Consider the following 22,806-nt stretch of genomic DNA (forward strand, 5'->3'; position numbering starts at 1 on the left):
TACTTTCTTGCTCTGTGCTGCTGAAGGAGGTGGCTTACACATCTCCATTCAGTGGTGAACAAATCCTACGCCATGCCTCAACCAAACACTTTTATCTTTGTATTTTTCTCTTTTTGTCACTATACTCAATGTTGAGCTTTGTTGATTTGTCTCCTTGCTGTTTATATCATTATGGTTGCCATTTTCCTTCTCAGTGCCCTTTCCATTTTATTTGTTATTATTGACCTCATTCTTCTTTGCTTGTGAAATGTTTATCCTAAAACACATCTGCAAGCCATTCAGAGCTCTACTTGGATACAGTTAAACGTTTCATTGAATGTGAGCATTAACAATATATTTCTTTGGTATCTGTAGGTTTCTCTTTGTGGTTCCCTTGAAAGCAGGTGCCATACTTGGATGAAAAAATGTTGTCCAAAAAAGTCATGGACATAGGTCATAGTCTACTGAGACCAGCATCTATCTCTAAAGGTTGACTGCAGGGACATTTTGTGGGTATGATTGTTGTCTTCTAAGGTATTTCAGAAGGTAGAAATGAATGTCAAACACACCTTAACTTTCCTTTTTAAACCATTTTGGAGATAACATTTGATAAAATGTGCAACCCTATTTGAAATTAGTTTATTCTGCCTCTATACATTCTCAGAATTGCGGACTCCACATGTGAATAAAGTGGAATTTATTTTTCTATCATTTAATTGATGTTTTCTCCCATCAATGCAGTGTTTATTATTTCCTTGAGTTCTGTGTTCCAGAATTTGATGGAGAGACAAACATCAGCTTGCCCTATCCTTGTTGACTCCAATTTTATAGACTTGGATTACTCCCTTTCACTTCTAATAGGACAGAATAATTATAAGCTATTTTCCTTGTCCTTTGAAGTGTCCTTCCCTGCACTTTTCTTAGCTCAAGGATTGCTTTGTTGAGCTTGTGACCATAACTTTGCTTTTACTCCAGGCCAAATACATGAGAACATCATCACATATTCTGTTTTGTTTTCTATATTCTTTTTTCTGATATTGCTGAACTGCAGTTTCATTTGGATCCATGCCCTTGAGTTATAAGATGCTATGGAGTTAGGACAGAATCATTAGACCTGCTAGGTGAGCTGTGTCCTTGGGGAGATGGGTTGCAGAGATAACCCAAAATAGCTGCCTATGCAGAAATCATCATTTTGGTGATGATTGTGTAGTGATTCCTGTATATATATATATATATATATATATTTTCAATTAATATATACACAGGATAATTTAACTGAGAAAACGCTAGTGAATGAAAAATTACCTTGGATTGCTTATGCACACATGAGCTGGTGGAAGGAAAGGATCATCAGGTGACAAGGTTGTTGGCTGAGAGGAAAAACCAGTCTGGGATTGAATTATTGCTGCAGGTAATCCTCAAAATGACGGGTGAATGGATAAAGAAGGCGTGGTATATATACACAATGGAATGTTAGCCATAAAAAAGAATAATGCCAGTTGCAGCAACATGGATGGACCTAGAGATTGTCATATTAAGTGAAGTAAGTTAGAGAAAGACAAATATCATATGATATCATTTATAGGTGGAATCTAAAATATGACACAAATGAACTTATTTACGAAACAGAAAGACTCACAGACATAGAAAACAAACTTATGGTTACCAAAGGGGGTAGTAGCAGGAGGGGGCGGGGAGATAAATTAGGAGTTTGGGACTAACATATACACACTACTATATAAAATAGTTAAACAATAAGGACCCACTGTATAGCACAGGGAACTATATTCAATACCTTGTAATAACCTATAATAGAAAAGAATATGAAAAATAGTATATATGTGTAACTGAATCACTTTGCTGTACACTTGAAACTAACACAACATTGTAAATTATACTTCAATAAAAAATGGAATTAATCCATGTAAAGTAACCTAACATGTCTAATCAGCTTTGGGGATAGCTCTGTTGTTCCTGGTTTTTAAAAAGGATAGTAGAGAAGTAATTAAAAGTAATTAAAAAGGAAAATTGTTTCTCTAGGAGAAACAAAAAGGGCTTGAGTTTGGTTATATTTCCTCTCTCTCTTCCTTCCTTCCTTTTTCACTAGGCTGTACCTTCTAAGCTTCCACTAGGGCTCTGCCATAGCCCTTATGCCTCTTACCTCAGGGCACCTTATTAGTGGTGTGTATGTATTTCTGTCTACTCATTGGTCTGTAAGCAACTGGAAAAAAATCTACATCTCATTTATATCCTAGGTGGTCACATCGGCTCATATTGTGCCTTACATATAATTGATCCTCAGTGAAGGTAAAGATATATTTTATGCTTAATGAAGAGTGACTTCATAACTTTAACAATATGAAGTATCATCATGTGAAATGTGTTAACTATTTGTGCTCTGAGAAACAAGCTTCCATTTGAGAAATAGACGGGGTTTTAAGACAAAAGATAAAAACATTTTCTAGACTGTAAGGGTAACCAAATACTGGAATAGATGATCAGAGAAGAAGGTGAAATCTCCATCCCCCGGGATTTTAAATGATTGGGCAGAGAAAACATCCATGGGAATGACTGAAGCATTAGACCTGTCTTGAGGCAAATAGATGGAGAGAATGACAAATGGTCCTGTGATTCTTTGATTACTTGGCCTGGAGAAGAGAAGACGGAGGGAAGACATTAAAACTACTTCAAATGTGGAAAACAGCTCTTATTGCTTCCCGTGGGAGAACAAGTCGAAGGAGCTTAACCTAAAGTCTTAGAAATTTGGGTTATATGTTATAGTTAAGGGTTTTAAGACATAGGTTGAGAAAATACTGTGGACACCTTCAAAGTAAAAGATTGATTTGTGTGAGATGTGGAGTCAGCTCTATGATCCTGTTACAGTAAAAAATATTTTTTTATGTTACTCTTAATGGAGAGAATTATTCCAATACATTATTTCAGTGTATAGCATTCTTTTGGGAAAGGCAAACTTCTAAAAGGAGTTTTTTCAAGCCCCAAGCATCATCACTGTTTCAGGGCTGGGAGGAGAGAGCAGAGATAATAGGTAGGAAATCCTTCCCATCTAAGTACTTGTACGAGGCTGTGTTATTTTTTATTTTTATTTTTTCCCAACACTGGCTTATTTTTTTTCAATCCAATTCTCTTTTATTTATTTATTTATTTATTATTTTTTAACATCTTTATTAGAGTATAATTGCTTTACAATGGTGTGTCCGTTTCTGCTTTATAACAAAGTGAATCAGTTATACATATGTCCCCATATCTCTTCCCTCTTGCATCTCCCTCCCTCCCACCCTCCTTATCCCACCTCTCTAAGTGGTCACAAAGCACCGAGCTGATCTCCCTGTGCTATGTGGCTGCTTCCCACTAGCTATCTATTCTACATTTGGTAGTGTATATATGTCCCTGCCACTTTCTCACTTCGTCACAGCTTACCCTTCCCCCTCCCCATATCTTCAAGTCCATTCTCTAGTAGGTCTGCATCTTTATTCCCATCTTGCCCCTAGGTTCTTCTGACCATTTTCTTTCTTTTTTTTTTTTTAGATTCCATACATATGTGTTAGCATATGGTATTTGTTTTCCTCTTTCTGACTTACTTCACTCTGTATGACAGTCTCTAGGTCCATCCACCTCACTACAAATAACTCAGTTTCGTTCCTTTTTATGACTGAGTAATATTCCATTGTATATATGTGCCACATCTTCTTTATCCATTCATCTGTCGATGGACACTTAGTTTGCTTCCATGTCCTGGCTATTGTAAATAGAGCTGCAATGAACATTGTGGTACATGACTCTTTTTGAATTATGGTTTTCTCAGCATATATGCCCAGTAGTGGGATTGCTGGGTCATGTGGTAGTTCTATTTTTAGTTTTTTAAGGAACCTCCATACTGTTCTCCATAGTGGCTGTATCAATTTACATTCCCACCAACAGTGCAAGAGTGTTCCCTTTTCTCCACACCCTCTCCAGCATTTATTGTTTGTAGATTTTTTGATGATGACCATTCTGACCGGTGTGAGATGATATCTCATTGTAGTTTTGATTTGCATTTCTCTAATGATTAATGATGTTGAGCATTCTTTCATGTGTTTGTTGGCAATCTGTATATCTTCTTTGGAGAAATGTCTATTTAGGTCTTCTGCCCATTTTTGAATTGGGTTGTTTGTTTTCTTGATATTGAGCTACATGAGTTGCTTGTATGTTTTGGAGATTAATCCTTTTTCAGTTTCTTCATTTGCAAATATTTTCTCCCATTCTGAGGGTTGTCTTTTGGTCTTGTTTACGGTTTCCTTTGCTGTGCAAAAGCTTTTAAGTTTCATTAGGTCCCATTTGTTTATTTTTGTGTTTATTTCCATTTCTGTAGGAGGTGGGTCAAAAAGGATCTTGCTGTGATATATGTCATAGAGTGTTCTGCCTATGTTTTCCTCTAAGAGTTTGATGGTGTCTGGGCTTACATTTAGCTCTTTAATCCATTTTGAGTTTATTTTTGTGTATGGTGTTAGGGAGTGTTCTAATTTCATTGTTTTACATGTAGCTGTCCAGTTTTCCCAAGGGCTGTGTTATTAAATCAGTAGCCAGGGAGTGAGGAGAGGCTGGGAAATAGCCCTGCTCTTCTGGGTCAGCCTTGTTTTTTGGGTCACTGAACCGTTTCCCAATGAAAATATAGAAGAATTGGGGGCTACAAAAATCTTGTCAATACAAGGGGAACCAGAATACCTACGAAAAATAATCTTCATTAGGTATTTGAATGTAATTTCAACATTCAGCCACACGATGTCACAATTGGATTTTGATTCTCACTGTGTATTTGTCTCAAATAATAGATGAAGGCGTTTTCAAAGCTGGAGAGGAAAGATCAGAAACGCGGGGGGCTGCAGAAGTCCAAGAAGATGAAGATACTCAAGTTGAGATTCCAGTTGACCAGGTAGTCTCCATGCCTTAAAAATATGTGTAAACCAAATGCTATTTTTCTTTCAAGTTTTGTGTTACCTGCCCTGTGCTGTTCTTATGCAGATGCGAGTTAAACGCTCTCAGGTGCTAGCTATGTGGCTGAACGACCTTAAAAATAACACAAAACACCTTCAGTTCTTCCTCGTGTTCCCACAAAGAGGAGCCATTTGGACAGTCTTTGTTGTTACAGAAAATGGTATATCTTTAATAAAGAGCATTGAAGAATGAGGTGGGTTGGAGTTAGGTATGAGATACAGAGGGTGAAAGTTTGATACAAAAAAGAGTATTGGCTTGGGCGTTTTTAATCTAGAAAAAAAGTCCTCCATTTAGAAAAGCAGTTTAAAAGTGCCGTTATTTTCTCTCCTTTAGGGTCCTTGAAATGGCGATGGTTGGAATTTGTTTTTCGTAAAGGAATTGCTTATATAAATGCAGCTCAAATATTTGCTAAGTGTGTATTGATTTTCTTTTTAGGCCAGTGGGACACTGTACTTTTAGGAGTGTGTGTGTACACACATGTGCTTGTAGAAGGAACTAAGTAGTGTTCATTCTGGCTAAATGAGACACGAAATAAAAGTTGTTTAGGCTTTTCAATAGAATTCAATCAAGTTTCTTACAATTCCAAGCGGAGGATTGGAATTTAGGTGAGGAGGGGGAATTCATAATCCCAGGCTCAAGGGAATACAAAGTCACCAGGAATTGCCACTTGTTTCCTGACTATTATGTGATATTTCCTTTTCAAAGAGCAAATGTCACAATCCAGCAAATTCCATAGATGATGTTCTCAGTTGTATTTGTCTAAACCTTGCAGCAGTGAAATTGATGCCTGATTATTCCACAGGCATTTTCTGTTAGCATCACCATCCTGATGAAAAGCTTAATGTGTTAAAAATCACACAGATTTCAAAAATCCAATTTATTATCCAGGATTAGCTGCAACTAACAATTTTTCATAAGTTCCAGTTATAGGTATTTTTTTTTTCCCCTGAGGGAAATTGGAATTTTAAGTCTTCGGTGAAGCTATAATAAAATATTATATTTTAAGACAAAGAAGAGAAATTATCACGTATGTACAACACCTAATAGCAGCAGAAACCAAGACTAATTTATATCCCAAAGTCAAAAATGCCAAATATCAAGAGAAAGTCATAGCATTATTACCAAAAAGGAGAACTCTTTGTTAATCACTTAGTTTTGAAATCTGTGATAGGTATTTCTTTACTTGCGAGTTTGATGATCACCAGGAAGGGGAGGGCACAAGAGGAATTGATCTCTGATAATACTTGAACAGCCATGAAAAGTGTCTGCAGAGCTTGATTTCTTATTTGACACAAGAGTGCTAGCTTATTAAAATACAAGTATGCAGGAGAGACAGATTAAACAGTTTGGTAAAAGCTGGGCAATATCAACAAATTGAGGTCAGTTTGAAGAAAAGAAAACCAGGTAACAAAAGGTCAGAATTGCTTTCTTCCTTGACCCTATTAGTAATAGAGTTAGGATTGTTTAGCTCATGGGGTTGGCATGAGATGCTTATGAAGTCAGGTCTTAGAGTCATTCTCTCTGTGGCCTGGTGGTCTTTTGCTCCATATCCTAAGCAGCTATGTTATAAATTTTGTGAAAAGCCAAGTGAGAGTGTGGAGAAATTAGTGTAAGGCTCCATTATAGTAAGAACAACTCTGAGGACCTGTAATAGTCGCAATAGCTACTCTTTATTCAGTACCTACTGAGTGCCAGGCACTGTACTAGGCACTTTTACCTCATATGATTGTTATGACAATCCTGTAAGATAGGTCTTATCACCTTCACTCTATGTATGGAAATAAAGTGAGCTCCTATAGGTGGAATTACATGTCCAGGTTTGTACTGTTAAGTAGAGGAATTGGGATTTGAATGCAGGTCTGTTTAACTTCAAAGCACAGGAGTGATCTGGGGAAGAGTATTAAATGCCCTCCTCCCCAACAAAAGCCAATTATTAACCCAAGGAGGGAAAAAATTCCTGCATAAGAAAAGAACTGTTATATACTACTTGGCTCAGCTGTAAATGATACATACATTTCCTTTTGGGCCATACCTACTTAACTTCTTTGAACTTGTTTCCCATCATCTAAATGGTTCATGTTGTAACTTTAGTCAAAGTACCACGAAGAAGGGTGTGTGTGCATGTAATATCATGTGCAAATTGGCCAAGTACTTTATCTCTGCCTGAAAAGCAGATCAAGTTTCAGAAGTAAATATTAAGGCCTCTGTTGAGAGGCAGTTCTCCATGGATTTCTTGTGTTTTGCATGTTTTGTGAGTAGAGGCACAGATTGCTTTCGTTCTGGACTGTTTTTTCAAGGATGTTTGTATAGTGAACAGCCTCAAAAGACAGAGATAGTGACTTCCTCTGGAGCAGTCATTCTCAGCTGGAGGTGATTTGCCTGCGAGGGGATATTTGGCAATTTCTGGAGACATTTTTGATCATTAAAAGTGAGGGAGTGCTACTGACATCTAGTGGGTAGTGGTCAGGGAATCTGCTAAATATCTTGTAATGCACACGACTGTCCTCACAGCAGTGCAAAATGTCAATAGTGCTGAGACTGAGAAATCCTGGTGTGGAGCAAAGTCTAGGTTTGTTGATGGTCCAGTATAATAAAGATAATGTCTCCCTATAGTGCAAAGGTCAGGCACGTTTACTATCCATTATAAAAGATGTGCCATTGAATTGTATACTTAAAACTAGTTAAAATGGTAAAATTTTTTGCTATGTTTATTTTATCACAATGAAAATATTTGGAGAAAAAAGGTTTGGGTTCTCTAAGCATGGGGTCCTTCCCCCGTAATGTAAGCCACCATGTGTATCACCCCCTTCACATTGCCCGGTGGAAATGGGGCCTCAGGGAGTGGGTGCAAATGCTGATCTTCTGGCTACTGTTATTGCTGTGAGCAGTAAAGTCCTTTGTCTCTGACCCAGTAGTCTCTTGTCTTCTGCCAGCATCCATGAAGAGATAGCAGGCTAATGTGTTAGCTTGTTAAGTATGGAAAAATTTCAGATTTTCCAGTCTTTCATAGCCTCTACTGATCCCACCTGGCATTGTGTTTATGTGTGTGTAATGGGGCACTGTGGACTAATTTCAGCTAAAAACATGTTTGAGCTCTGTCCCAAGGTCTAGACTCTTAGTTTTTTAGAGACAAATTAATGATCCTGGATCTAATACTACTTCCAAACCCATGGGAAACTGAAGAATGTCACATCCTTTTATAGATTAGGGGAGACCAGAACAAATACCTTTTCTCAGGGGAGAGTTTAGGTCTCATAAGAATAAAGTACTCTTTTAAAAATTAATTTTTTTGCATGCACGTTCTAAATCAATCTGGTTTCCCATAAGCAGTGAAGCAAGTGCCTGATTAACCAATATCTATGGCTATACCTGGCACCAATGACTTATGTGTCATTATGTTCCATTTATAAACTGATGCTTTTCCAAGCTAAGGAGGCAAGAAATGAGACTGTTCCATTATAGTTAAGTAAACTGCCTCTAGTAAGTAAAGGTCAGGCAGGAGAAGCCACCATCTCAAAGACGCAGGCAAATACATACCTATAAAATAGGCAAAGAAGCAATTATATTTTGGATTTTGTTCCATTTGAGAGATGAGAGCAGAAGATGTGGATTGTAACTTCAGCGTGGTTTTGGATTGTTTTATAGTTTTTTCCATCCATTTGTAGTTGATTTTGAGTAGTAATAAAGTGAGAATTGCAAGATGTTTTTATGCTAAGTAGTTTCATTAAATAGCATTTAAACCAGCATCATGAACACAGGAGCAGTGAAAGCTTTCTTTTTTTTTTTTTTAAATTGGAGGTTGTGATATATATTATTTTCTTATTTGTTGATTGATTTAAAACTTAATAAAGCCTTCATAACAAAGTTACACATGTACTCTTTTAAAAAGTCAACCAATCCAACAAAAATTATGACCAAAATAGCAACCACTTGCCCCAGCTTTCCGCACCTGGATTCTTCCTGCTCTATAGACCTAACCGATTTGATCTATTAGCTGTTTCTCATGGGACAGAAAAATATTCTTGGGTAATATTTTTTCCTCCTCCCTATTTTAGTAATTGCCTATGTTTTTTTCATTTGCTTAGTTTTCTAAGTTTCCATTTGATTAGTTTTCTATTCTCTGTAGTCATTACTAAGCCATCTCCAAACTCTGCCAGAACTGTTGATCTCCTCTTGATGTACTCAGATGTACACAGTGATAATAAATCTCAATTTCATCTTTTTCTCAAGGCTTTCGATCATCTGCCTCAGGCTGGTTAGTTGTTCTTTGGATCTACTTTTCAGAGTCATCCTGGTATTTTTCTTCACCATTATTTTGGGAATTTCTTTTGCTTCTCCCGTGGATGGATTCCCTATTTCCTGGGTTCTACATCTTCGCCTTTCTTGGTTATACCGTCGTTGTTTTTGTGGAGCTCACCTCTAGCAGCTGCCTCAGAAAAGCTTAACGGGAGGAAATTTTATTTTTTGAGACTCTGCATGTCTGAAAATGTCTTTTTTTTTTTTTTTTCCTCTACCAAACTTGACTGTAAGCGTGACTAGATATAAAATTCTAGGTTAGATATAATTTCTCTCAGAATTCTGAATGTGTTGCTCAGTTGGCCTTCCCATCCAGATTTGCAGTTGGGAAGTTTGATGTCATTCTGTTTCCTGATCCTTTGTTAAATAATCCTTTTTCTCTCTCTGGAAGCTTTTAAGCTTTTTCCTTTGCTCCTGGTGTTCTGAAAATGTCCAGTTATGTGCCTTGGTGCAGGTCTTTTTACTTATTCGACTGGGTACTCAATGGGCTTTTTGTGTTTTTTTTAAGATTTATTTATTATTTATTTATTTATTAAATTTATTTTTGGCTGCATCAGGTCTTAGTTGCAGCACATGGGATCTTCGTTGAGACATGTGGGATCTTTCGTTGCAGCGCGTGGGCTTCTTTCTAGTTGTGGTGTGCGGGTTTTCTCTTCTCTAGTTGTGGTGCGCAGGCTCCAGGGCACATGGGCTCTGTAGTTTGTGGCACGCAACCTCTCTAGTTGAGTGGCGAGCTCAGTAGTTGTGGCTCATGGGCTTAGTTGCCCTGCAGTATGTGGGATCTTAGTTCCCTGACGAGGAATCGAACCCACGTCCCCTGCATTGTAAGGCAGATTCTTTACCACTGGACTACCAGGGAAGTCCCTCAATGGGCTTTTTTATTCTGAAAATGTTTGTTTTTCAGTTCTGGAAAAAATTGTTGAATTATGTCTTAGATAATTTTCTTCTCTCTATTTCTCTACTTTCCTTCTGGAACTCCAAGTATTCAGATATAGGACCTCCTAGACTGATCCTCTACTTATCTCTCCTACTTTCCACCTCTATGGATTTTTTTCTATTTTCTCAACTTAAAAAAAAAAAAATCAACAAGCTTCAGCGTTTATTTTCCATCTATTGATTTTTTTCTAGCCATTGTGGTTTTAATTTTTAAGAGCTCTTTCATATTCTCTGAATGTTCCTTTTTATAGCATCCTATTCTTATTTTATGTATATGGTCTCTTCCCTTATCTCCAAGGATTAACCTATTATTTTAAACTTTCTTTTCCAGAACTATGTTTGTTTCTTCTGTTTCTTTTTTCTTTCTACCTTTCTATCTCCATGATCTCCGTCTCCACGTTAGAGGCTCTCCTTGGTTGTCTGGTTAGATTTTTTTTTAATTGCAATATATCTGACATGTAACATTGTATAAATTTAAGGTGTATGTCTGGTTAGATTTTAGAGGGAAGCATTAAGGAAACTCTGTGTGCACAGGCAGAGCTCATCAGGCTGGGGATGTTTCACTGTAGGGTGATTGGTTTTGCCATTTCATTGGCATGTCTATTTCTTTTGAGTGGAGTCTTTCAACCTCTTGCCTTAATGGTGTAAGCCTGACTGTGAGAACTTTGGGATCTGACTGTGGGAAGGTGGCTTGGGGACCTTAAGTAAAAGACTTTAAGTAGAGAGATGTATCCTTCTGGGTTTCAGTATGGTGCCCTTGTTCTCACTGTGCTTGAGTCCAGCTTCCTTATAGTTCAGTATCTTTAAAGAATAATCCTCATTTATTTCTCCAAGGTCAGCAAAGGGGATCTTGGGAGTCTACCTCCTTCATTTAAAGACTCTAAGCCAATCCACCTGTTTTTAGTTATATCAATACCTATGCCCCTTCTTCCAGAGACAGATGGTGCCTCCAATCCCCAAGCCTTCTATAGGTTTTTTCAACGTGCAAAGTGTGCTTCTTGGCTTCCCCTCCCTACAGACTCAAATTTTAGCTTACTCGGTTCTGCTGTTATCGGCCCCATGTCCAATGGCTTTACAGTTTCCCAAATTCTGTGGCTGTTTCCCGAATTCCAGTCTTCTGTGCCTCTATAGATAGCTTCATCCCTTTTAAAGTTGCCCTTACCTAAAATTTAGAGGGGAATTGGAAGGAAGCTACAACCCCCCCCCACACACATTTGTTCAGTCTGCTGTGTTTAACCAGAAATCTCTTTCACACTAATTCATCACTGTGAAAATAAACTGTCTTCATAGAATCTGCAGTAGGGATGACAAACTGTCAGCCTGTGACCAAATCTCCTATGAGAGAATCTTTTTGGCTGGCCCAGGGCTTACAATATGGAATCTCTAGTGGGCGTGTACTCTTCAGTTTACTGCAGACCTCAGCACTCCCTATTACCTCACACCTGTCCTGAATTACACATTTATGTTATTTACCCAGCCCCTGGGGGCTTTTTAAGTTTGTGAGGATTGATCTACACATATAGAACACAATGCTCTCTTAAAGAATCTGCAGCCTAGAGGCTATAACCAGAAACAGGAGGTTTGAAGTCCAAGTATGCCCATTGACATATTTTGTCCCTTCTGGAGAATCAGCAGTCACTGACAGCTTCTCTTATGAAGGGTAAGCTCAATGGAGAGCTTGTTTGTGTTACTTGCTCATGTTCATGTGTACAATACACAGAAAGATAAAGGAGGCTGCTTCTTTTGACCAGACCCCTAAATCTATTTCAGTGAAATGTATTTATTAAAATAAGAATTAGGAAATGTTCAGAACCAGAAAGGAGGCTGGAATAAACTCCTTGCTTTGCCATTGAAGAAACAAAGCCCCATACCATAGTGGGGAAAGCCATTTTCCCACAAACACACAGCCTGCTGGGGGTTGGGGAGTCCTACACAGGCGCCCAGGGCTCCTGGCTTCTAGTTTGGTGCCTCTGTCTCAATACTTCAAGGAAGGGAAGTGGGGAGATTAGGGGCTTCTAATGATCTCACAAACAGAAACAGCTTCCATCCGTGTGGAGGGCTACTCGGCCTTCACTGCCTTCCCTGAAATGAAAGGAATTGCGTGCAAACAGTGTTTTCACCACTCTCTACCTTCAGGTCACCTCCTCTTAGTGACTCATAGTCACGGTTGGTGCTGTAAGCATCACACACACAGTGGGAAGAGTTAAGATGAGGATGCGCCCCGGCTTCTGAAATGCCCTGTGCGTCATCAACAAGGCCTTCTGTGACATCACCTTTGTTGAGTTGTGTCTAATTGATGGAAATGGTGTCAAACATTAAAACATAGCCTTCAGCAATTTCTGATGTAAGCAAAAGAAAAATCAACATTTACTTCTAAAGTGAGAAAACTTAATGGGAAAGGTTTTTCTCTAAGATGACTAAAGAGCTATATAAATATGAGTTTTCAAGGTATTATATCTTATCCTATGAGTGTTGTGGGAACTTGCGGAGTTCAGCGGGCCTGGGCGAGCCAGCTCTCAGCAGGCGCCTGGCCAAAGCTTCCCTCTCCCTGTGTCCTTAGAGGGTCCATCTGTAAACAGAACCACCCTTTTCTATAGGCCACTGTCCTTCAAACGACATGGAAACCGTTTTTTCCCTTCTGTGAAAGTAAACCTCTGAAAGCTGAAAGCGGAAAGCGGTACTTTGCTGTCATGAAAAATGGAAACTGATTATTTCCAAGCACCTCTTTCAGCTTAGGTAGGAGATGATTTTAGTCTCTATGGGAACAGAAATAAAAACAAGTGTAGTAACTTCTTTACTTTCAACATCTCTGCCTGAATTCTGCCATCAAATCCACAGAAACACCTTCCTCTATCCAAAGCCTGTAACAAATCCTACTCCCAAGTTTCAAAGGTAGCAAATGCTTCATGGAGAAATGGACATTTAAGGTAGTATTTTCATTTGTGGGGTGGGGCGTTCTGAGCTCCAGTTTCTAGGTCTAGGGTATTTCATGGAGGGAGACCTGACAGGTAAGAATGAGGAGGACAGTTGGGTGGTTAAGTAGGCTCTCTTGCCTAGAAAGTTGTAGCGTGTGCTGTTATCTCAGATAGCGAGGGTTTTAAAATTCAAATATACTCCTCAGGGAATTCTGATATAAAGATAAGAAAAAGCAACATTTACTTTTTTTAAAATTTATTTTTTAAAATTTTACTTATTTATTTTTGGCTGCATTGGGTCTTTGTTGCTGCACGTGGGCTTTCTCTAGTTGCTGCGAGCAGGGGCTACTCACTGCGGTGGCTTCTCTTGTTGTGGAGCACGGGCTCTGGGCGTGTGGGCTTCAGTGGTTGTGGCGCGTGGGCATAGTTGCTCCGTGGCATGTGGGATCTTCCCTGGCCAGGGCTCAGAACCCATGTCCCCTGCATTGTCAGGTGGATTCTTAACCACTGCACCACCAGGGAAGTCCCCACATTTACTTCTAAAGTGGGTGGGACATCAGCTGTAGTGCCTGTTTAGTTGCCTTTTCCCATTTCTAAATTTTGGTGCCGCTGTTACTGTCAAAGGTGTGGGGCTTCCCTGGTGGTGCAGTGGTTGAGAGTCCGCCTGCCTGTGCCCCACAATGGGAGAGGCCACAACAGTGAGAGGCCCGCGTGCCGCCAAAAAAAAAAAAAGGTGTGATGTGAGTTTAAAGTGTAAGTCACTTGAGCAACCTCATCTGCCTGTGAAAATACCTTCTAAGTAATTGATGCTTCTGATATTTTGTGGCTCATTTCCATATGATTTCCATATTCCATCTTCTTTCCTCTTACCACTCAGAAATCCTGAGTTAACCTTTGTAACTGCATGCATATTCTCTAGAAAACCTGAATACTTATGGTTTCCCCTGAGCCGTCCCTGCTAGGATGCAGACAGCAGTAATAACTACCAGACCTTTTCTGTCTTGCCATACAAATCAACCATTTTCCCAGGATGTCCCTTACAGAATAAATAGTAAGATATGCATGTAGGCAAATGCAGGCAAAAAGGCACTTGGAATATCAGTGCTGGTGTCATGTTAAGGAGAAAATCTGGTGTCACTTTTCTAGTACCAATATCAAGAGCAATTGCTTATGATAAAGTGCTTTTTATTTTATTTTATTATTTTTTTAAAATTTATTTATTTATTTATTTACTTTTGGCTGTGTTGTGTCTTCGTTTCTGTGCGAGGGCTTTCTCTAGTTGTGGCAAGCGGGGGCCACTCTTCATCGCGGTGCGCGGGCCTTTCACTATCGCCGCATCTCCTGTTGCGGAGCACAGGCTCCAGGAGCGCAGGCTCAGTAGTTGTGGCTCACGGGCCTAGTTGTTCCGCGGCATGTGGGATCTTCCCAGACCAGGGCTCGAACCCGTGTCCCCTGCATTAGCAGGCAGATTCTCAACCACTGTGCCACCAGGGAAGCCCGATAAAGTGCTTTTTAAAAGGTAAAAGTCTCACCTTTCTTACAAAGACTTCTATGTTTAAGGGTATGTATTATCTGTAATTGTACACATATGTGTAATATGTCTGTTAATCTAGCTGCACTCTGGATGTTCTTGATGTCAGTGAGGCTTTGAGACTGGAACCATCTAAATGATTTGTGCCATCATTATATACGTCAGTTTAGTGAGTATATAGGGGAGAGTATAATGAATACCCTCTCTTGACTCCAGTGAAACGTAAGAATTGTGCTTTATACAGAATATAGTATTACACAATTACTCACAGGAATGAGCTAGTCCTGAAAGTTCAGGATGGAGAAACAGTATCTACCTGAAAACTGGTTCTCTTAAAATTTTAGTCAAAAATTGACTAAATTCGACATAAACACCAGGGGAGAAGACCTTTAAGCACAGGCAAAAATATCTTTCTGGTTTATCGCCTTGGCAATGATGTGTTTCTTTTTTATAAAGTGACTCCTAAGAGAGAGTGGCAGGGTGATGTAATTAGAATAAATCTTGTAGAACTGTCTTTATGGCTAAATATCATTCTGTCAACAGTCAGTACTATTTTCTCCCAGTTTTCAATAAAATTCATATTTTTTAAGTTAAAATATGACCTTCATCTAATGAGGCATAATTACAATTAGAAATTTTAACCAAAGATGTCTTTTAGGGGTGGTGGTGTATTTATGACCATACCTGTGTTACATGTGGTTTAGAGCCTCATCAAGTGTCACCTGGGGACCAGCAGCATCAGTAGCACCTGAGCTGCTGGAAATGCAGAGGCTCAGAACTGCTGACTCAGAATCTGCATTTAACAAGATGCTCGGTGATGGAGAGGCATTGGCTTAGAAGACACGAGGCTGGGAGTAACTATGTAACATCGTGTTGAGTTTGGGATGTTGTTCTGTACATTATCTTGGGGAAATAGTACAGTCCTATGGTCAAAAAAGCATTCACGTCCCTCTGTCACTATTGGTGGGCTTTTGGACAAGTTTACCTAACTGTTTATGCTTCAGTTTGCTTATCTGCAAGTTGGGATGAGAATAGTATTTTCCTCAAATGGTGGTGAGGTTAGTTTAAATACGATTAAGCATATGAGGTGCATGGAACATAGGACCAGGTCCCTGGAGAGCGCCCAACAGACATGAGCCTTGTCACCATCATGTGTCCTTTCTTGAAGGCACATGCTCTGTTGGCTTTTCTCTGTGGGAGGCACATTTGGGTTTAATTCAAGACAATGAATTACAATCCTGTGGGAAATGTGGTGATGGACACAAAGATGAAGAAGAAAGAACCCTTGCTTCCAGAAACTTCCAGAGGGCCTCCCTAGAGCCGAGGTTATTTCCTCGTTATTCCACAATCATTCCAAACATCGTCTGAGGCATCTACGTACTCGATAGCAATTCACATTAACAATTTTCCTTTTTTTTTTTTTTAAGATTTTTTTTTGACGTGAACGAACCATTTTTAAAGTCTTTATTGAATTTGTTCCAATATTGCTTCTGTTTTGGTTTTCTGGCCGAGAGGCATGTGGGATATTAGCTCCCTGACCAGGGATCAAACCCACACCCCCTGCATTGGAAGGCGAAGCCTTAACCACTGGACTGCCAGGGAAGTGCCCCACGTTCACTATTTTCATATCAAACATAAGTAGGGGGTAATGGCACACTGTGGTTAGAGTTTGACAGGTGTTCTGAGGGCGCAAATCAGGAGTGACAACTGCCTGAGGGGACCAGCAAGGCTTCAAGAGAAGGTGGGTCTAACGAAGGGAAGGAAGAGCCTTCCGGGTAAAGGTAGGAGGAACAGGATGAATAACTGGTCATTAAAACTGAAGACAAAGTCGTGCATTACCTAAATGCATATACTAATTTATGGAGGTCATCCTCTTTTGGTATTTACTGCTGGCACATTTGTATTACTTTTAAGTGTGAATAGAGTTCAGAAAAAATAAAAGCTATTGGATGGTAAATTTGTTGTGAGAAGTGCATACCAGGGAACTCAGAAACAAAGAATAAACGTAAGTAACTAAAAGCAAGGGTGATTAGTTTATGAAAATCACACCTAACGGTCTCATTGGACCAGAAGTTGAACATCAGCCCGCATATTAACTGTATTAACTAAAAAGGGCAAGATAATTGCTAAGTGTCTTGATATATTTTGTTTGTTTGTTTTCATGTGAATGAGATTTAGAAGGGAGACTGCTCTAAGTGGCCCACTAGAATACGATTTCATTACTGTAGTGCAAATCCTGTATTATACTATTTCATCAGACAACCTCTCAACTCTTTCTATCCAAGGGCAAGAAGAATGGAGTGGTAACAATAATAAACAGATATACACACACACATATATGTATATATATATTTGTAGCTTTTTCAGTCTATAGTGGTCTTTCATGTGCATGATCTCGTTTGGTCCTTACTGCACTTCTGTGAGGTCATTATTATCCTCAGTTTCCAAAGGGTGAGGTGGGTTCACTGGCCTGAAGCTGCAGAGTGACCTCTGCCTTCCCAACAAACCATGGCTGCTTCATTTCGTGCAGTTAACATCACCATTGTAGACAACATCAGCAGGCAGAAATTTTGTCCAGGAACCCCCACCCCTGCCTGGCGAGCTTCTTCAGTTATGAACACAGTCTCTTGGGATCACATGAGAACTGGCTTCTGCAGGAAGGAGAGGCAGCGTCACATGTGGGAGCTCTGCTTCCCTTCAGTGTAAAAGGGACAGTGTGATTGGACCTGGGAAAGAGGATTCTTCCCTTCCTGCTTCTCTTCCTCCTTCCTCACTCTCTCAAGCTGAACTTGCGATGTCTAACTCTTACTTTTTCCATCCATGTCCCTGTCCCTTTCTCCCCACACCCTCCACCCTCGCCCTTTTGCCTCCTGTGTCCACTTTTCTCTGTCAAAATTGTAAACATCATCGGAATCTTATAAGGTTCTTTGAGGTGCGGGTGGAACGTGGGTTCTGTGTACATGTCACCCCTGGCTCACTGCGCTAACGCTGGCGTCTGGCTGGCTGTGACTGTCCCTGCTTAGCTGGGCAATCAGGCAGGGCCAGCTAAACGGGCAGAGGCTGAGAACTACTGGGGAATTTTGAAGAAATTAAATAGTTGCAAAGTTTTGTTTTGTTTTGTTTTTTGGCGGGGTGGAGTGGGAACACATTATTCAAATACAGTGTGGCTATCTAATAACGGACACCCACTCTCTTATAGAAGGAGTGCTGTTTTTTTTCTCTTTACTTCTTTGTAGGTCCTTACCACGGTATAGATTTTATCTGTGTGAGTATGTATGGGTGTAAAACTCAGTGTTCCTTCTGGGGATGATTTGATTGATGTATACACTAGAAACATCTTTAATAATTTAATGCTTGCTTCAAAGGAGATTACACCAAAAAGCGCATTGCTTTTCATTTATTCATTATAGATCTGTCATAGAAGCATTATTTTCTTTCTTTCTTTTTTTTTTTGTCCTGAATTGTGTTGTAGTAATAATAAATTTCGTACTACACTCTGAATATTTTAAAGGATTATAAGCCTTTTAACTAATGTTACCATCTTATTTAAATTGATCAAATTGGTATTTCAGCCCCATAATCCAGCATTTCTTAAAGTTGAGCCAACCAGAAATGGCTTCATTTGATGACTACTAAAATAGCTTTGCTGGGAAAGTCTAATAGAAATAATGGGATGAAAGCATAATACTGCTTGTTAGTAGTGGTGGTAATAACAGCAAAGAGAACAGAGCTGAATTTAGGGCTAGGTGTCTCCATCCTTAAAAAGAGATTAGGGTATATCCCAGCCCAGCTCTTTTCATTAAAGGGGGAAAAAAATGTATATGCGTTTGGGGATTGGGAGCAAAGAAAGGGGTAGGATGAGAGACTTAAAACTAAAAACTAGAAACCAGCACTCTATCATTCTGTAACTTTTAGGTATAAATCCAGATATCAGTAAAGGAAAACAGACTTTTTCCCATTTAGACAGCTGTAGTCACCTTAGCAGACTTTAGCAAGCTCTTGTAATAGATTCTCAGAGGCAAGGGACATATCTAGATTCCTGAATGGTTACACTAAAATTTGAGTTTTCTGGTATCATTATTAAAGATTGTGTATTAAAAATGCTGTATAACTTCTCTTTAAAACCAAAACCCAAAGTTGCTTTGAATAAGGCAACTTTAGGCACAGTAAGGATTACAATTTCTAGAACTGCAATACATGATTATCCAATTTTCAGAGGTAACTTGCACAGAAATCTTTTTGCTCTCATTGGCCGTTAGCGCTGTAGTATTTCTGGATTTTCGTTATGTCCTGCTTCAAGTACTCTGCCTAACAGTGTTTACAATGTTCCTTCCCTAGATCTACCAGTCTTTAATAGAAATCCAGAAATGTTTTGTTTTCAGGTCAGTACTTCTTTAAACGGTAAAAGTAATGTTGCCTACTGCAGACGTCATATTTTCTGGCCATTGAAAGTATACTTGAGTGTGCTTGCAGCAGTGCTAGGGTACATTAGCAACTGCTTGTGTTATTACTCTGAGAAAGAATACAGGACTTTCGGACAAGACCACCTTGGGTTCCATCTTAACCCTGTTTGTTCACCTGCGGTGTGATGCGGGCAGTGTTGAGGGATTTCTCATTTTCCTCATTCGTATAATGGGCATCAGAAGCCCATTTCGTAGGGTTCTTGTGAGGGTTTTAGGAAATGATGAATGTATGAATGCTGAGAGTGACATTCAGCACATATGGGTGACGGGTGCTTGGTGTATTTGCTGCCTGTCCTTTGCTCTCCACCTGTGAACGCCATTCACGCAGTGCTGTAGAAACCTCCGTGCCCAGACTGTGTGGGATGTGGCCCCAGGCTGCCACACCCCACCCTGAGTTACTGCTCTTTCCTCCTGCCCCACGATCACGTGATGTGCTACTGCACGGCTCTGGGCTCTTTGATGTCGCAGTCGTATTTGTCTCTGAATGGCTGGCATCTAGCCCAGCACAAACAGCTGCTCCAGGCCCATTAGCTCGAGTCATGGTGCCTGAGAGCCCTCCAGTGTCTCTTAGAGTCCCCCTGTGAGTATCCCCTAAAAAATCCCTCAGAGTCACCAGCAAGGGAACTTGCTGTCTCTTGGTCCAAGACCCCTGAGCCTTTTCATGGCCTCTTTGGATAGTTTAGTGGGGAGCCACCCGCCGTGTTTCTCTGAGTTGGCTTTTCTTTTTTCCTCTGTAAATTTTATTTTAACGTCTTTATTGGAGTATAATTGCTTTACAATGGTGTGTTATTTTCTGCTGTATAACAAAGTGAATCAGCTATACATATACATAGATCCCCATATCTCCTCCCTCTTGCGTCTCCCTCCCACCCTCCCTATCCCACCCCTCTAGGTGGTCACAAAGCACCGAGCTCATCTCCCTGTGCTATGCGGCTGCTTCCCACTAGCTATCTATTCTACATCTGGCTCTTTATTCTAACTCTCTCCCACCCAGAGTCCCCTCTCTGTCCCAGTGTCTTATTGAGGAAGCCTCTGGACCTCCTGGTGTTGCCGTCTCCTTCCCTGGGTCCCTCAGAAGCCCTTTCTCCTCAGTGACATAAATGTCATCTTTGGCCCCAGACATTCCCTCTGCTCTGTTTTCACAATGACAGAGCCCACCCTGTCCCTCGCCGCACTCTCCTGTCATCACTTCTAGTGCGTCTGCGACAATGCTCTGCCGTGTTTGTTCTCTGCATTGAGAGGGTGGGACAAGCGTGTGGAGATGGGAACATAGTGTTTTCTCCTTTGGAAATTGAAAATTTGTCTCACTTTCATTCATTTAGGTCTTAGGCATAAAAACCAGAAATCCTTACCAAGCGCTGTGGGTTTCGTTTTATAAATCTCTTGCCTTTTCTTTCCACATCATCTGGCAGATCCATCCCCTCCCACCTTTAGTTTCTGTCCAGCATTTGTCCTTCCTAAGGGCCTCCCCCTGGGCAGCATGCTTAGGGATCACTAGGGCTCTACGCAGTTTGACATTAAGCAACTGAATGGAAATTTGAAAGATACAGAAGCACTGTACTATTATTATTATTATTATTATTATTTTCTGCGGTACGCGGGCCTCTCACTGTTGCGGCCTCTCCCGTTGCGGAGCACAGGCTCCGGACGCGCAGGCTCAGCGGCCATGGCTCACGGGCCCAGCCGCTCCACGGCATGTGGGATCTTCCCGGACCGGGGCACGAACCCGTGTCCCCTGCATCGGCAGGCGGATTCTCAACCACTGCGCCACCAGGGAAGCCCTATTATTTAATTTGTATGATGACAAAGATGATGGTTATCGGAATATTTTAAGAATTCATTTTTTAACCTTCATTTTTTTAAAGGGCATCTTTGATATCATGTAATCAAATCTGAGACTTTATTTTGGACAGAGTATAAGAATTCATGGTTCTGCCTCTTTCCTCTTCGAAATAATGTTGTGTTGAATTTTATCCTGAGTTTTTAGTCTACTCTGCTCCATTTCCTTCCTTTTTTACTTCCTAAACTGAGAGCATTATGATACCTTTTATAAGAAGACCATTAATAGTCCCATAATAAGAATTTGGGTAGTTAGAGGAGAAGGGAGGTCAGAGTTAATTGCATCTCAAACCTTTGTTTAACAGATACCAGGGGATTAACTGACCTGTCCAGTGTCAGATGACTAGAAAGAGGCAGGCGTGGTGTCCTAATGTAAAACAAATTGTTTCTACCCTATCCTTTAAAAAAGTCTTATTTTATTAAGGCCAATGAAGAAATATGGTAGGTCCAGGAAAGAATGTATTATAACAAATAGGAAGATATTTTATTTATTTATTTATTTTTAGGATCATGATGTGCCAGGTGCTTTGCTAGGCACTGTATGTAACTTACTTAATCTCCGTGGAAGTTTTATTATATTCTCATTTTACAAGTGGGGAATATGAAGTTCAAAGAAGTTAGGTAACAGCCAGTAAGTGCCTGGCCAGGACTTGAACCTGGGTCTTTCTCTCTCCAAAGTCTTGGCTCTGGAACTTGGCCTCCTGTTCTCTTTTAAAACAGACTTATATGTGTCCAAATAACAGTAAAAATGCCTAGTTTATAAAATGCTTGAGCGTTTATTATTTTTATAGAAAGAATATATAGTTTCTTGGCCTTGGATCTGCACGACAATCACTTTTTGTATTTAGAGATATACAGTCAACTCTCTTAGGCATTGTGTGGAAAGCTGTCCATGTTTATTTTTAGAAAACGAGGGTTCACATCCTGGCCATCGCCATTGCCCTTTTTCATACTTAGAGATTTAAATACATACCAGACACTAGTGCTGGGGATGATAATCTCTCCACAAAGAATTTTGTTTTACCTCCTCCTTTGGGCCACTAGACATTGGCCAAGTATCCTGCAGTTTAGTTTTCTCTTTGCCATGGGGATTGAGAACATTGATTTTGGAGTCACATGCTTCATTTTCATTCTGGCTGTTCCACTTACAAACAGTGGAATCTTGGGCTAGATACTTGGTCTCCCTAGACCTTAGTTTTCTCACCTGTAAAATGGGGATAATACCAACCTCACAGGATGATTGTGAGAATTAAATGAGAAAATATTTGTGAAGAGTGGTATATTTGTAAAGGTTAACACAAGATATACTGTATATATGCAAATGTTAAGGAAGTTTTACTTGACAGTAATAATTATTATAATTATTACATTATTATAATGTGCCATGGAAAATCTCTGTTATACTTCATATTTTTATCCATTATTCCTTTTGATCCATCAGAGGCCAGCAGAAATAGTAGATGAGGAAGACAGAGAGAAAGAAAATAAGGAAGTGGGACAGAAGGAAGACTTTTCAGGAATGAATGGTGGAGTTGAAGAGGAAGGAGGCAGGGAGGCTACTGAAGCTCCAGAGCAAGCAGAGGAGATCCTGGATCACAGGGAGGAGCAGGCAGGTCCTGCTCGTGTGAACAGAGGCACCAATGAAGAAAATGGCGAGGAACTGGACCAGGTTAATAATGAGCTTCAAGAAGCAGTGGACGAGGAAATAAAGTCTCAAGGAGCTGGCAGTGGATGTGAAGAGGTATTTCTGTTGCTTTTGCTCACTTGTGTGCATGCATGAAGTGTGTGTGTGTGTGTGTGCGTGTGTGTGCATGCATGAGTGTGCATCTGTGCTCACACTTAGGGAATTATTCAA

The 22,806-nt window shown here is 40.0% G+C and overlaps 1 protein-coding gene across 2 annotated transcripts in view; it reads left to right on the top strand.

The window, feature by feature from the left end:
• DCDC2 (doublecortin domain containing 2) overlaps positions 1-22,806 on the top strand; it is a 158,027-nt gene that overhangs the window by 128,836 nt on the left and 6,385 nt on the right. For both annotated transcript variants that reach the window (XM_067006670.1, XM_059077586.2), the window contains 2 exons: positions 4,809-4,909; positions 22,393-22,692. In XM_067006670.1, the coding sequence (XP_066862771.1) occupies positions 4,809-4,909; positions 22,393-22,692 (401 nt within the window). The remainder of the gene's footprint in view (positions 1-4,808; positions 4,910-22,392; positions 22,693-22,806) is intronic.

The sequence above is a fragment of the Kogia breviceps genome, chromosome 10 (assembly GCF_026419965.1).
Source record: "Kogia breviceps isolate mKogBre1 chromosome 10, mKogBre1 haplotype 1, whole genome shotgun sequence".
Taxonomy (NCBI): domain Eukaryota; kingdom Metazoa; phylum Chordata; class Mammalia; order Artiodactyla; family Physeteridae; genus Kogia; species Kogia breviceps.